Genomic DNA, 16,191 nt, shown 5'->3' on the forward strand with positions numbered 1-16,191 from the left:
CCTTCCTCTCTCTCTTCTCCTGCTCCTCCCCGTATTCCTCCCCCGAAAGACCCCTCTTCTCCCTCACACTTCCTGCTTTCTGGGAGAGCCCAGTGGCGACACATATATATACATGCATACACACCAACAGCCTCATCCAACCAATTACCAGCCCCTTGACTCGCATACGTAAGACAGCGCCGCTTCAAATAAAGGCAGGAAACGGCTGTTTATTTGCTAAAAATTAAGCGTGTTAAATTGTTCAGATTTAAATATGAATGAAAATATTATATCGAACACATGTTGAGGAAACAACATGTGTTTGACACCAAGAATGATAACTATAAAGATAATTATAACAATACTTACTGTATATTAGCATCCAGACCAATGAATGATAATGTTCTGTTTATTATAAACACACTCTGCAAATATGTAATCTGCCACTTGCTTGAGCTGTTTAAAATCGGGTGGATTCTGATTGGCTTTCAATTATTTTAGCATTCATCAGCTGGAATAAAAAAAAAATGATTTCAACAATAATGTGTCATTGGCATTATAGTGTGGACTATTCTCATACTCTCACTATTCTATTGGTGTGAACGGGCCTTAATTCACAATTACAGTACCAACAGGAAGTCTTTCTGATGGCCTGCGAGCGAAAACTGAAATCCGAAAGCAGCAAAGTTCATCTAATAAGAGGAAAAGAGATAAACGTGTGCAATCCTCATTTTCTTAACGTGTGTTTCCGCAGATTCAAAGCGCTGAGTTTTAGCATAAACAGCAGGCAGGAAAAGTGGGTTTTTAAAAACTCCGTCTTCCTGGGATTGAGCGTTCGGAGCAGAGGGATGAAGAAAAGACTAAACAGATGTCACAGCTTGGCGGGAACGAGGGAGTTAAATAGCTTTATTTTTTTCCTCCCTTTTTAAATGTCTCACGTATAAACAGATTTTGTTGCTTCTTAAAGTGGGCTCAAAATTAAAGCGTATCATTTTACACACATATTGCATGCATATTAGTGAGCCCCAGCTGCCTGTGTCCTGTTCTTAAGAGCCATATGATTGAGTTAGGGGCCCGGGTATCAGATAAGATTTAAGCCTGCTCTCCCTCTGCGCTCCCCCCTCTGCATTTTACTGCTAACTTATTAAATGGAGAGAAATGACATTATTTTTCTGAGTGTATGTGTAATTATTGTCACACACCTGTGACTCCTGCCATAGAAGACAAGAGGAGGAGAGGAAGGAAGAGACGGCGGCGAGGGGAGAGATGTCGCTCGGAGCAGCGGGAGCTCTGGGTTTTTCCCTTTAAATGGTGGGTGAGAGAAAAAACAGCGAGCTTGTTAATCACCGAATCTCTGTCGTGGGGAGAACTTGGATATTCTAACAAATTGAATGGCAGATATCTTTGTGAATTTGATCTGAAATTAAGTGTCCTTTCATGTTGTTTCCTTCAGACAATAACATTCTACATGCAGCCTGACATTTATGGAAAAGTTTCCCTTTTTCGTCTGCCAAACAGGCTTTCTTTCCACATACCACCAACAAACTGTTCTGTGTTGGCAGTTCTAGATGGCGAACAAAACGTCTCATCTGAAATTCTGATGCATGCGCCAAACACACGTTCGTTCCTTTCTTTTCTTTCTTTCGTTCTTTTTTTTTTTTTGAGGGGACCACCCCGTGGAAGGCAACATGTGAAATACGGCTCTGAAGACAAAGGAAATTACCTATTAGAGAGGGAGCAATGATCTTCTTTTGCCCCGACTCCAAAAAGTGACTCAGAATGTTGTAATTGTTTACCTTTGACACTGACCGTAATTCTTCTCCGCTCCACCGTAACAGAATATTTCAGCGTCGCTTTTCAAAAGCTCTCCTTCTCGCTCTCTTGCCACACCGGCGATGCCTCAAATGTCATCGAATCACTCGGTTTAACGTATTTCTTTTCAACACCCGCTCTTTGCTTCACAGGAGGAAGGGCCGAGCGAGTGAGAAAACGACAAGAAAAGCAGCAGATCGGCTTGTTTAAGATATCCCGGCATTGTTCGCTGTCAACTAGGCCCTTAAAATGTGACCACTCCGTCTGCGACTTGTGCAAATACATCGGGTGCCACTCAAAGCCTTTTATTCTGACACTTTTGAAAGGGCCGTTGATAAAAGCTAAGCACGTCAGGAGGTTTTACACTGTCAGTCTCGCTTTCCTGTGCTGATCTAAAAGCATGGAAATAGCAGCGTTTTTTGGTGTAATGTTTTAATAGAAAACAGATGGCCACAGATGTAGGGCTGCAAAGAGCTGGGTGACATGTCTTTAATATTTTAGAGTGGTCTTGCTGTAAAAGTAGAAGCAGCTGTTTCCTCCCCGTTGTAAATTTGGAGTTTTTAATTTGTGATTGACAGCTATTGGATTTGCTGTAAATTACAAAAATGAATATGGAAGCGATGGAACCGACGGCCAGGAAGGGGGGAGGAGGGGGGGCATTTGATGCCGTTCACGGATGAATAGATTTATGTGCACCCAAATGTGAGGTATTTACGTTCTCTCTCTCTCTCTCTCCTCGGTCTGATGATACCGCTATATACGCGGCTGATATTTAAATGTACATGAATATTAAAATATAAGTGCGGGTGGAGAGGATGCGAGCGGGGGGAGGTGTCACGCGCACGGGGCGGCTGGTATCAGAGTTCTATTTCGATGTGTTTGTTTAGCTGCTGTTCGTTTAGTTTTAATGTCAGCCGCGAGTACAGCTCCCTTGACGCTTATGGTAGAGGTGATTGTCATCAATTCGCATCTTGGCATTTAAACCACCTGCTTCAAATATGCGTATTTGAAATGCAAATAAACTGCATATGCCCAGACAAATTAAAAAACATGGTGAGTAAACACTTTTGAAGTCATAACTTTCTCTCTCTTTTTTGTCATCAGGGACTTGCACTGTCAAATGTTATTTTACTTCAGAAGGCAACGCCAGACAGATAATGCCTCTCAGAGCAAACCTGCATAATACTAACTGATTATATATTTATTTATGGTTTTGTTCACAAGGCATAGAGAGCGGTTATGTTTTTATCTCGGCCTCAGCTTGATTCTTATGCCTCTGGAGTGTTTTCGATTAGCCGTTTCTGTCTCTTTTTTTTTGTCCTTCTGAAAAAACGAATGCATTATATTTTCTCTCCTTATTTTCCACCTCTCTCTTCTTCATCGCCTGACACTACCGTTATTCAAACATCAATAGCTATATGTCTTCTTTAGCACTGACTCTTACTTTCATATTGATATTTATATGTGATCATTACTTTTCTTCTCCAGGCTTTGTCTCCGAGTGTCAGCTCTAAGGTGCAATATCCAATAGTGCATTCAGAGCAAAACGCAGAGCAAATATGCCGCATCAGGCTGGATACCTTTATAATGAACGCGGTACATAATTCTTCTTAAGGTGTCAATTGAAACATGATCACGTTGTGCATCTATTTTTTTCTTTCTATCTGCTTCATCTGTTTCTGTCCAGGCCGTGTGAGAGGATACTACGATAAAGATGAGTTTTTAATCAGGCAGATGGCTGACACGCTAAATACTCTTCCTGTATGTGTGTAATCATTGCCATCACTCTCATTAATCATCATCATCGTCATTCTGGTCATCATCATCGTCATCATGTTTTAGATGAAATAGAAACACGTTCACAATGACAATCTGTGCTTCAGCAGTGCATTATTTTTGTTCCACGAAAAGAACAAGGTGGGAAAAAAAACAAAACAAAAAACCCGCTAAAACTTCTGCACCACTGCTTCCCAGCATCTCCCTGTTCTCCCGGTTTTGATAAAAGTTGCTGAATGTTGTTTCTCAAATTAACGAGCAGCCGTTTCATTTTGTCAGATGAAAAATCTGAAGTAAACAGGGAGGGAAGATGCACATGAAACGGCGTCATTAGTGTTAAGGATCCCCTTCTAAAACGGACTCAAACATCGGGTTCAATCGCCACACCTCATCGAGTATCGATTGTGCCGCCGATCGGGCTCTCAGGAAAGCGCCTGTCATCCGTTTGACGAGCAGTTGTCAAGCACGCACAGTGGCCCGTGCACCACCAACGCTGCCGCCTCTAACGTTCACGCACCTGTCAACCGCAGGCAGGCAGAGCCCCTGATGAGGTGTTACCTAATTGTGTTTTAGAAAGCGATGACACCTCATCTCTACCTCTCTCTCGCTCCACTATGATATGTCTCTTAATGCAATTAGGCATAATGAAAAAACTAGAAATGGTGAACACTGGAGGGCTGCTGGAAGTGATGCGGGGTGGGGAGGGGGGGTTGGACTTCCTGTGGAGAGCAGGCATTCAAATGAGAACATAATAGGAACATCAGAACAAGAGCAGTATTTTCTGTGAGATGACAACAACATTAAAAAATCCAGGTAATTAAAAACATACTCTGTGTTTTGTCAAAGTGGCCGTCATTGTTGAAGTTGAAGCCTCTCCCCCCCTCCCTAACGATTTCGGTATAAATACGTATAATGATCTCGGGAAGAGAAAAACGAAGAAGACGGTCAAAGAAAAGCAAGAGAACAACAACAACAACAGGGGGAAAAAAATAATCAATCAAAGTATTAGACTGAAAAGTTGTTCTGTTCTCAAGGACATCGAGTTCTCGGGCATTCTGTCGGAGCTGTCCAGTAGAAAAAAAATGAGACATAACTTGGATGAGACGCCAGCAAGAGGGGAGGGGGAACGGAGGGGGGGAGAGGAAAGAGACACAGAAATAAACCCAACTCCCATCTGATGACCAGCTTGTCTATAATACTGAATCCCTGCGCCGTGCCAAGATGCAGAAACAGGATAAGTCCAGATCGGAGAGATTTTAACCGGTTTCAGGCCTGTGCAAGAGCGGTGACAACTTTCAAGCATGAACGAAATCGCTGTTTCACCTGCTTAACAGTCCTTTTCGTAAGCCGATAAGAGATTTGAGCGTAAAATCGAGCGAGGGAAAGAGAGGGGGGAAAAAAAACATGATACATGGCATTCATCTTATCGTTTTCTCCCCCCAAAAAATTACAGGACAGATGATGTGGCCATCTTGAGATCGTTTGTCAACTGTCAGCCTGGGTTGACCTTGCAAAAAAAATAAAAATACAAACAGGGAGGTGGCTGATATCCTCTTTACCAAAAAAAAAAGGTAGAACAAGGGGAGAGAAAGAACCATTGTTTTTGATAATAAAGAGACATTTTTCCTTCCATTTGAAGCGCCAGTTAAAAGCGCAACCAACATGGAAATCCATTACGAATCGCTACTTAAAAAGTGTGACCAATCCTTGTGCAGTCAATTAGGGACTGGAGACAGTCTATGATGTTTGTCGGTTAGGGTCTGGCGCGTTCTGATCAGCCAGGATTTAATGATGAGGAGGAGAGATTTGGTTAGCTTTTTATTGTTTTTTTTCATCCCTTGTTTTTTCCATGGTAAGGATACATAGATAGACGGATGACATGGGTGGGAGGGGGCAGCCAAGCTCTGCTTATCTGTTTTCTTTCTCTCTCTCTCTGTCTTTCCATTTACAGAAGCATTAATGTGCACAGCTATGTGCTCATCCATTGTTCTGAGTTTTACAGCATGAAGAATGTGTTTGTGGAGCGGAGATTGTCCAAAAAAAGAAAAAAGCTGTGTTCTTAAACTGAGTGCAGAAAAAAGACACAAAATGTAATCTAAAGTGTGCAAAAAGAATGACTGGCTGGAATAAGTGGGGATGAGGTTTCATATTAAAAAAGATTTATCTTAAAGTATGGTGCTAATCCTCAGATTAATCCCCCCTCCTCCTTTTTTTTTGCATGCTGGCTTTCATAAAACCTATAACCCATAAAGTTCTTAAATTTTCTGGAAACAGGCACGCTAGGCCTGATTTTACAAGAATTGCTGCACAATGAATCATGCCGAGAATTCATCCTCTAGTGGTGTGCGACTCCAGAACTGATAATTAAACAACAAAACAAGTTTTTCAAAAGGAAGTGCAAAGAAACAAAGAACTTTTTACATAAATGCAGGGAATTTCGTTCACTAATCAAAAGAAAGAATAATGGCGGTTATCACGGATAAATGCAAGAATTGTTTTCAAAACTGCTGGAGCAAAATGTTTAATAAAATGTATTAATATGAATAATTATTATCATTGTCTTTCCTCTTTGTGTTCTATATAATTTGTAAATCAGTGTTCTTTGCTTCAGTGGAAACTCATCACATTAGAACTGCCTGTAAACTGCTGTTAGGCTGAAACATATGGGTGCATGCAGTCGTTAGCCCACTTCATAAATATTTCATTCATATTTCCTGTTTGTGTGCGTGGAGCTGTGTGACTGAAAGCCTATGCATGTGTGTGTGTGTGTGTCCGTGACTCTCTCTCTCCTTTTTTTTTTCTTCTTTCTGTGTATAATTAAATCTCAGCAGATTTCCTTTGAAACTGCTAATCATACCAGTAAATCAAGGCTGAGATTTATCTTGATGAAGGAATAGAAAATAACTTCTGAAAGTAACAGAAACACCACTCGAGAACAAACCGAAGCAGGCAAAAGGTGAGCTTGATTTCAGACTTTGCCTCGTAACTGTCATCAGCCATCATTCAGTCTCAAACGCGCTCGAATCGCAATATTCTCCACGCAGGCAGTGTGTTATAGTGTGCGAGAGAGAGCTAAAATGGGATCACAGGCCACTTATTGAGTTCTGGCGGACACAAAAGGCCTACTGTTGCAGACAGCTAAAGCTGAGGCAGTTACTGTACCTTTCAAAACTAATATGTAACCATATCTGTTTTAAAAGGACGATTCGTATTACTGTGAATGCAGGAGGAAAGTTGTTCCCATCTCCCAAGCCCTAGGAAACTCGAGTCCTGACCTAATGGCCCTCAATTGGAAGGTGGCCTTTTGTGAAAGGGGCATCGCATTTGTAGAAAAAATGACAGATGAAATGTTTCCGGTGATGTAAAACATCTTCAGCTTTTTTTGACAGCACAATGGCACTTACTGTGCTTTATGGTCACAGTGGCGACACAAAGGTCATTCCGTATATGACTCAGCGGACAAGGGCAGCACTGAATGAAAATTAGGTTATATGTGATCAACCAAGTTATTAATCTGATTAAAATGGATTCTCTTTGCTTCCTATTTAGCAAGGCTTGGGAGAGAGAGGGAGTAACACACACAGAAAGAAAGAGAGAGAGAGAGACAAGGGGGGAGGCAGGGAAACAATAGAACATTCTGTTTATTTATCCACAGAAGAGTGGCGGCGCAAAATGCAGCATAAATTCGTTAACGCAAAAGACAACATCAGTGGCGCGAAATGTGCATTTTTACTTTCCACATGCATCGTGTCCTTGCGCTGCCGCCTCATCCAGGTAACCTTTCTAATCCTGATTAAATTACTGCAATTAGAACAGCAGCTCTCCTACCTCCCCCCATGTTTCCCTAATAAACAATACGCCATCTTAAATCCATTCGATGGGATTTGCATGGAACAATGCTCGAGCTCGTGCGATTTATTTCCATCTCTACAGAGGAATTAAGTGCCTTTTTTAACAGCTAATGGTATAATGTGGGCTTATTTCTCATGCAATGCTTTTCTTTTATGTCGCTCCTCCACTCCTTCTATTTGCAGGAACTTTGCTTCCACCCCTGTTTATTTGAAGTCTAAATCAAATGTGGCTTATTGGACCAGCTCTTCTTTCGCACAGCAACTAGAAGTACGTGGAAGATTCCGACAGATTCGTCTGTAATTGCTACACGACCTCTCAAAACACACCCCTGCTGCCTCTGCCTCAGCCAGACTGTGTTTTCTGTATTTGTTTTATTAACTTTAGCGCATTGTTTCCCATTGATGTGGAATAAAGGAGCAAATAAAAGTTGACATACTTGTGCTTTTTTTTTTTTTTTAACTCCAGCGCCTGCCAGCCGGAGTCGGGGCATATTCTCTCATTACGTTTGGAGTGTATGTCATACGCCGTGTGTAAGCATGATCATTATATTGTGTGTGTGAGGTGTGCCCTTGCGCAGGCAGGAAGTGTTGTTCTGCCGGTACAATCCCTCTGAGAGCAGATCGTCACATCTGAGGGCACCTGGGGAACGCATGCAGCACAGCTACAAGGAATACCTCCAATTGAACAAAGTCGGAGAAACAAAACAAAACAAAAACAAAGAAATAAGATCAAATATGTGAGGAGGGGAAAAAAACTCTGGGTCTAGGAGCAAATCTATTAAGTATTAGCTTAAGGGTTTCTGTCATTAAATGCAAACTATAGTGGGCTACGGGGGAATAAAAATAATGGAAGCATGCCGTGATTACTGCGCCAGTGAGAACACTTCATATTCTCCTCTCCCAAGGTTTTCTCTAACAAGATCTTTCTTTCCGTCTAATATTATGAATAGCATAATTGTTTTGCTGTCATTAGCATTGAATATTTCACTGCCTTTGTTGTCATACTGGAACCCGATCCTTTATTCAGCGACCACTCGCTCTTTTTCTCCCTGCTGGAAACGACGAAGCCTACTGTAGCCTACTGTACGTCGGCAAGGTATGAGACAGGAGTGAAAGAGAGTGAAATTACGAGGCCTTTCAAAAGCTTTCAGCTCTGCCAAAGCTGATATCGGAGTAAATTAGCGTCAGGAAAAATATTTTTAGAGATTGCACAGCTGCTGGATGAGAGCAACAGGTACCATCCAGTGGGCTTGACAACAGCTTTTACAATTAATTGCTCTTTGAAACCAGAATTTGCGTCGCTGAGTGACAAGGCGCTAATTCACCTAGGTTGAAGTTAAAATGGTAATATTGAACATGTGAAATAGCACCTCGCCTTCACCCGATGAGCCTTCATCAAACTCCACACAATGGAACGAGTGGAGATGCACCAACACTGTCTGTCACCTCAGAGACTTCCAAGGAGAGAGAAAGAGAGCGAGCAGTCTTTCATTGTGAGAGCGCTTCCCTCCGGCAGTGTGCTCTGAGATGGAGAAGCGTGGGACAAGGCTCAGAGAAACAGTCTGATGTGTCGTGTCAAGAGTCTACCTTTACTCTGTAATAAGACTGTTTGACAGCTCTTAAATGTACCACAACAGTTTGCTCGGAGGCTGACAGCATTTAAACTCCCGGTGACAGGTTAAACGTCATCTGTCAGAGATGAATGATTCGTCTCGGAGTCTTTTATAAATCAGTCGTACGTAACATCCCAGTTCGTCGCAGGTTCTCTGGCCCCGACTTTTTACGGTAAGGAGCTAAAGATTACGGAAGGCCTCGGCGTTCCCGGGGGAGGGATTAAGTGTGCATAAAACACGGACCGGGCGACCCTCGGGCCGAACGCATCATCAGTGTGACGGGTTCTCCCACCTCTCTGCGGTCGCCCGAACGCAGGGGCTGCGTGGATACTAGCAGACTAACACGAGCCATATTACTGTTAATTAGCCACTTGATGAGGACAGCATTACTGGCAATTACCAAGTTTCATCCCCGCGCCGCTTTTTGAGTGTGGAGATCTCTTTTTACCGAAAGGGAGATGAAAGTCAGGGGCAAATAGTGAGCGAAAAAAAGGGAAATCAAGTGATGTTTTGTCTGTTCTGTGTTATATTCTCTCTCATTCGCGCTCGGCGTCTCTAATAGTTCTAGCGGTCCGTAAATTAGGAGACTGCAATAATTACTTAGTAGTAATTGCTATGTGGTAAACGAGCATGTCATTGAGGTGACATGCAGTCGTGTGTTTCTGTGTGGAGTAAATTGTGTTTCCAAGAAAAAATATTTCATGAATTCGAAAACTGCACACTGTATGGCAGTGGTTCTTAACTGGTGGGTCGCAGGTCTGTTCTGATTGGGTCATGGACAGTACAGATTTTTTTTTTTTATGAACAAGATTAAGTAAAAACATATAAAACAATATTATATATTTTTAATAAAATGTAATAATTTATATAAAATATATATTTAAAATCATATTGTTTTATTATTCTTATAATAAAATCACACTAAATTATATATAGAGTACACATAATAATCATATTGATTTACTGATATTGGTTTTATTATAAATTGTATATTATTATTATTAAATAATTAATTATTATAATAATTATTATTACATTTCATGAATTTAATAATCGTAAACTATGTGGCAGTAGTTCTCAAATGGTGGGTCGAGACCCAAAAATAGGTCGCAAGTCTGTTCTGATTCAGTCATTGAGTACGTTTACATGGACAACAATAATCCGATTTGAATACGATTAAGACAATACTCTGATTAAGAATCTACCATGTAAACAGAGATTTTTGATTAGCTTAATCAGGCTAAAGTCATATTCAAAGTAAACAGAAATCAAATTAAGACGTGGAGTATTCCTATTTTAGTCGCATTACTGAAGTGCAGAATAGACATGTAAACACCTTAATCAAATTATTACCGTTGTGTAGGACTTTTCGGCGCATTTTGAGACAGGATATACACACGGCAGTGCTCAACTGTTTGATGGCAAATAAAGAGCTTCAACACCGCCATCGTCTGTATGCACGTACAAATAATTAACTGCACTTGAAGCTTTCATAAAATTAAAAATGAAACACCGAAAACTGTACATGGCATCATCACGAAGACTAATATACACTGCACTATATGTTTATACGTGAAATTCCGGAGGGGACGTCAGATGGCGTCACGTGGGACGTAATGACGTGTGCCATTAATCGATCTATGTACTATAACATGTAAAACGGGAACATGAAAGGAATATGCTAAAAGCAACTCATGTAAACACCATAATCATAATATTGCCTTATTTAGAATAAGGTAAATAATTAGATTACTGATGTCCATGTAAACATAGTCAGTGTCAGTAGAGTGAGAGAGAGAGAGAGAGATGTTTATTATCTATTATTATCCTACTAAATTACATTCCAGATGTATATTTATTTTATTTAAATCTATTATTTTATTAAAAATTGTATGACATTATCATCATTTAAAATATAATAATAATAATAATATCTAAACATTACATTTTAAGTTTTGTCACTTATTGTCCATTAATGACAACCACTGCTTTATGTTATATGAAGTCTACTGAAATATATAATGTGATTTAAATTTTGTGAAAAAATTAAAGCAAAAGAAATATCGAAATATCTGATTTATACTAAATGTTACTTACGTGGAAGTGTGATGTGTGTGCAAGCATGTGAGGACATGTCATCATGTTCCTCAGTATGAAAGGAAAGTCTCAAGTCGCGTCTGTTCCTTTACATCTGTGGGTTCACTGTGCGCATTGCAGGCACCATATGTTTTTAATTATCATAACAGAACCTGGTCAGAGAACAACACACTCACACGAGCGCTTTATTACCACACTCACTGGAGACAGACGGATTGAAAACAAGAGAAAGAGTGAGAGGTAGAGAGGCATATAAAGTTAGAAGAAGTTAGCGAGGGGGGGAAAGATGGGAAAGATGAACTTAAGGCTGACAGGAAGACAGGAAGTAGTGCACTCTCTCTGACCCGCACCAGACTGGGGTCAAGACCCGCCCAAGAGAGGCTCTGATCCTACACCCTCCTGACAGTGATAATTGGCCACTGGTGACTAAACACCATTTACATTTAACTACCCACTCCTGTCTGCTGGGCAAGATACACGCTAACACGCACACAGGCTAGCAGACATGCGCTAAAATGAAACAAGTAAAGATACTGGGAATTCCTAGAGTATATTCACACGTCTTCTTTAACTGCAGCGTTTATAAAGGCCTTTTCTACTCAGAGTTTGTAAGTCTGCCACGACATATTAAGGAGGACACATTGTAAATTGATAAACCCAAAGGGATTTGCATAGAAGAAGAAAAGGAAAGACATAAACCAATCCTCCTAAGCATACATCTCTTTTCTGACTTACATTTATTCACTCGCTTTCATACACCCAGTCCCTATTTCCTTCTATCTTTCTCTGTCTCCAATCATCTGTCACTCTCACTGAGTGGTTTGGAGTGAATGGGGACAGGGTTCACTGCTTTTCCACCAGGGGGTGTCATGGCCTTATGAACTAGGACGGTTGGGGTGTGCAGCCCCCTCTTTCAGCAGTCCTTCAAGTCTGATCTCTCTATACATAAATGTTTTTCTGTTCATCTCTCTTTCTCTGTCCGTGGCTTGAGGAATGTCTTGACTGTGTGGCAAAACTGGATTGTGGGTGGTGGCTGGACGGCTTTTAGCGGTAAACATCTGAAACCTGGGCTCCTAAGCACCATCTAGGGCCTCAGACACTCACACAGACGCACATTTTATACTATTAAGCAGGGCTAGAGAAGAAAATTCACACACTTTAGACAGGCCGGGTAACTGCGCTCTGTACTACAAGCGTGCGCTCGCAACTGCTCCTGTGAGAAATCTAAATGTGGCCATTTTTCACAAGGGCTAATGGAGACAGGGCGGGTGAATCAAGATAAGTGTTTACGTACACTGCAAGCTACGACAACCACGACAATGAAAACAACAACAAAAACAAAACGGGGTGAGGGTAGAGGGTGTGTGGAAAAAAGCTCGTTGAGAGTGATGGTGGCAGACGGAAAGGACACTAATAATCTCATTTCTCTCGTTGGTCCTTTTTTTTCTTTGCTGTAAAGTGGTGCTTCACAATAAATGAAAGCACTTTTTCTGGTGGCACGTTTCGATTCTTATAGCGCACCAGCAAACATTTAAAAAATGTTGAAGGCTAGGTTTTTACTGTCTGCTGGCCTTAACAACATTTCGCACAGGTGCCGCTGATAACCGGGACTGATGTGTGGTTATTATAACACGCATAGCTTGTGATGATATGTTGTTAAATTAAGGGGAAGACAAAGAGGAGCAAAAGAAAGAACACAATGCTCGAGACATGTGCAACGTATAGATGAAGATATGCCACTAACAGACCTAGTATTGATTATATGATACATTTACACAATGGCTGCCTTGCACAATGGAACAAGGCCATTAAGCAATGTGAACAATTCCAAAGCTAATCCACTAGACTACACACAGTCTGAGGTGTCTGATAGAACTTGGCGCTAAATCGTAGATATACTTCATGATTAATATGTGCTATGCTGTGTTTCAAGCCTTTTTCTCTACAAATAATGCTTTAATAATCTTAACGCTAATCTGAGTAGATAGTAGTAGGCTATTAAAGAAATAGCTTTTTAGTTTTAGCTTTCTGGTATTTGTTGTGATTGAAGTAAAATGTGCGTTGTGTTTAAATATGGGAGAGGTAGATGAGAGATGAGATGAGAGAGTATCTACAATACTATGAATGTAAGATACTTGACATGCAAGAGAGAGTAAATGTGTTTGTGTGTCTTATAAAAGCGGTATAATAATGAGGGTGTCACTTTAAAATGACTCTCACTCATTCCATCCCGGATGTCGAGGCATGCCATATTCAGCTCAGATTTCTAAATATTAATGATTTATGCACTATTTGCATACAAACCTAATGCCAAGCCACTTCAGATAATCATATTTTTTCCTGAATTAAATTTTCAGAGGGATTTTTGCTTCATCTATGCCCAGCCCCAAGGAATTGTGCAGAATGTTTCACTCAATTTTGTACAACAGACCCAAGCACAAAATACTCCAGATCAGATAGTTCCACCTGTATGGTATTTTACATCTTTTTGGGTTTCAAATTGAAAAAAGTGCTTGTGCTGTTTTTGTATTTTTGAGTAAATTTCTATGCTATAGGCTATATGCACAACACTGGTGAGGTGTGAATTGTCAAAGTACATATACTATAATACAGAGGAGATGTGTGAATGCACAAAATGTACAAAACAATGATTTTTAAAAAAAAAATAATTTCCTAACAACTATATCTTTCTTGTTTTCCAGTAAAAATATCTAAACATCCTTAAAACAATATTTCCTGATAAGCTAGACTTTTTTTTTTTTTTTTTACTTTTCTAAGCATGCATGTTCCAAGGGGAAAAAATCTGTCAGATCTATTATATTTGTTTGTTTGTTTGTTTTTTTACATATTTTTTAAGGATACATGCATATTTTAATGGAAAACAACACACAAAAATAGTAGTTAAGAATGCATTTTAGTAGAGTACCTTCCTCGGGTGTCGAAATCTCTCTCTCTTTCACACACACGCACACACACACACGCACACAAAGTATGTAGAACAGGTTCAGCGCTAATACTAACACATTCCCTTCCGAAAAGAAAGAATAAAGTGTCTGTTGAGTTCTCCTTGTAGTCATTCAATGGTTTTACTGTATGTATTACTCAAACATGCCCACATACTGTCACAGCATATACAGAGGCGCTCGGCTGCCCGTCAGCATCCAACAGCAACAAACTGATGGAGTCATGCTTTAAAAATGCCTAACAAAAAACTTTTGTTCTGTAGACAAAGCCTTATCTCTAAAGGTCAGTCCCTCTTCACAGCAGCAGGAGAGGAGGACGTCACAAGGGCACTTTTCAAATGTCTTTGATTAAAGAAGGATATTACAATACGATACATTCACTACGATGACAAAAAACTAGCATTAATTTTCAGCCAAGTGAATGACCTCCTCTAAATATTAAAAATGCAACAGGTTCCTCCATGACAGACATATTTTCCATAATTGAAAGGTCAAAAGCACCATTAATTGTTAATGTAAACCGTTTTGAAGGGGGAAAGTGAAACACATGGCAGTCTTGAGACTTCACTTTTCTCTCTATTGTATCTATTGTCTCCCTTGTATGAAAGACGGTGTAAAAACGGACTATGGCATTCCTTTATTTTGTAACTTCAAACTATCATGGTGGAAAGATGCTTAATTCTTTAAAACAGCTGCACAAATATGTGTTCATCTCTTTGACTTTTTATGTTTTGCCAAGGTTGTGACTAGAGATTTAGCCTTTTTGTTTTTATTTCCTTTTCTTTCTCAAGATAACTGACTCACATTGCCGACTAGTTCAGCTGACGTGAGTGTTAGTTGTTGACTCCCTTGTAGTCAACATTATGGTGAAACAGAGATCCAAATGTCACTGGACAAAAAAATACCAGATGTAGTAGCCTACCTATAGACAGCTTATATTGAAATAACTACTTAAAATAAAATAATTACTACTAAAATAACTCAGACCTATACAGACTTTTTATCATCCAAATCACTGTTGATAAATTAGTGGTTACTAATCAAGCACAATACACAACACAACTAAACTGGATTGAATGAGCAATTTGCTAGTTACAAATTAAAGGAACAATAAGTATTAAGATTTGTGAGAATGAAGCAGCTTAATAAAACATGTCTGTTAAAAATACTTGCAGTGCCAGTATAAACCCCCTGATTAATCCTACACCTATTTGCTGTAAGATTGTTTTACTGGGAGCAAAAAAATAATGTCTGCCTTGCTCCTCTGTGTTTGCAGAGTACAAGTAATAACACCAATGTAAAGCACCAAACTAAGAACGTCTGTCTCAACTCCAGAATTGAAAATGAGTTGTCTCCTTAATGAATAATATATTAAGAACAAAAGGAAAATGTAGGATACATATGTTTTATTACCTTTATTACCTATCTCTCAGTTGTGAGAAATTGCCTTAAAAAGGACATCTAAAGGCTGTGGTACCCACTTACTTTCTACTACAGCTGCCCAAACCAAACTACAAATTCAGTTCTTAGAGATTTACTCTCTTTTTTTCATTCACAGTTACTCTATTTTTCTTTTTATCACCAAATGTTCAGAAAGGGCAGTGTGAAACACAGTAGTCTCAAGGAGCACCAGTAACCTTAGCAGAATCGTGAAAGCTGACAGATCATTTTTCACAAGGCCATAGATCCCGGGCTCTTATAAAGTAATGGGCTTTTGGGAGAGGCCTTTATGAAAGCTAAGATAGTTAAGTTCTGTGAGCTAGAGATGACACAGGGACCATCAGCTCCTGGTCTGTTCCAAAGCAGACACCCTTATTCCCAGAAAGAGGAGGGAAGGAGAGAGGGTGGGACTCGAGCTCTTGTAAAATGACAATATAATAAAGATTAATAGGTTACTTTGTCATCCTGATGGTCTCTAAACTTGCCCGGAATGAGGTTGAAATCACTCAAAAGCAAATCTTGCTCCTTTAGAGAGTTTGTGTATTGGTGCAGCTCTGACCAATGAGGGAATCATTGAACAAATGTCTCAATGTGTAATTTCTTCACAGATAAGAAATAGTAGATGCTGTAGTGATGATGTGTTGCTCATAATGCAGTGTA

The 16,191-nt window shown here is 40.0% G+C and overlaps 1 protein-coding gene across 7 annotated transcripts in view; it reads right to left on the bottom strand.

Annotated features, from left to right (window-relative positions):
- LOC107696660 (zinc finger protein 536-like) overlaps positions 1-16,191 on the bottom strand; it is a 199,813-nt gene that overhangs the window by 42,179 nt on the left and 141,443 nt on the right. Inside the window, exon 6 of one of the 7 annotated variants that reach the window (XM_016497121.1) lies at positions 1,182-1,281. The exons of the other annotated variants lie outside the window; for them this stretch is intronic. Coding sequence (XP_016352607.1) covers positions 1,182-1,281 — 100 coding nt within the window. The remainder of the gene's footprint in view (positions 1-1,181; positions 1,282-16,191) is intronic. 7 annotated transcript variants of the gene reach the window in all.

This window comes from Sinocyclocheilus anshuiensis, unplaced genomic scaffold (assembly GCF_001515605.1).
Source record: "Sinocyclocheilus anshuiensis isolate Anshui unplaced genomic scaffold, SAMN03320099.WGS_v1.1 scaffold502, whole genome shotgun sequence".
Classification (NCBI taxonomy): Eukaryota; Metazoa; Chordata; class Actinopteri; order Cypriniformes; family Cyprinidae; genus Sinocyclocheilus; species Sinocyclocheilus anshuiensis.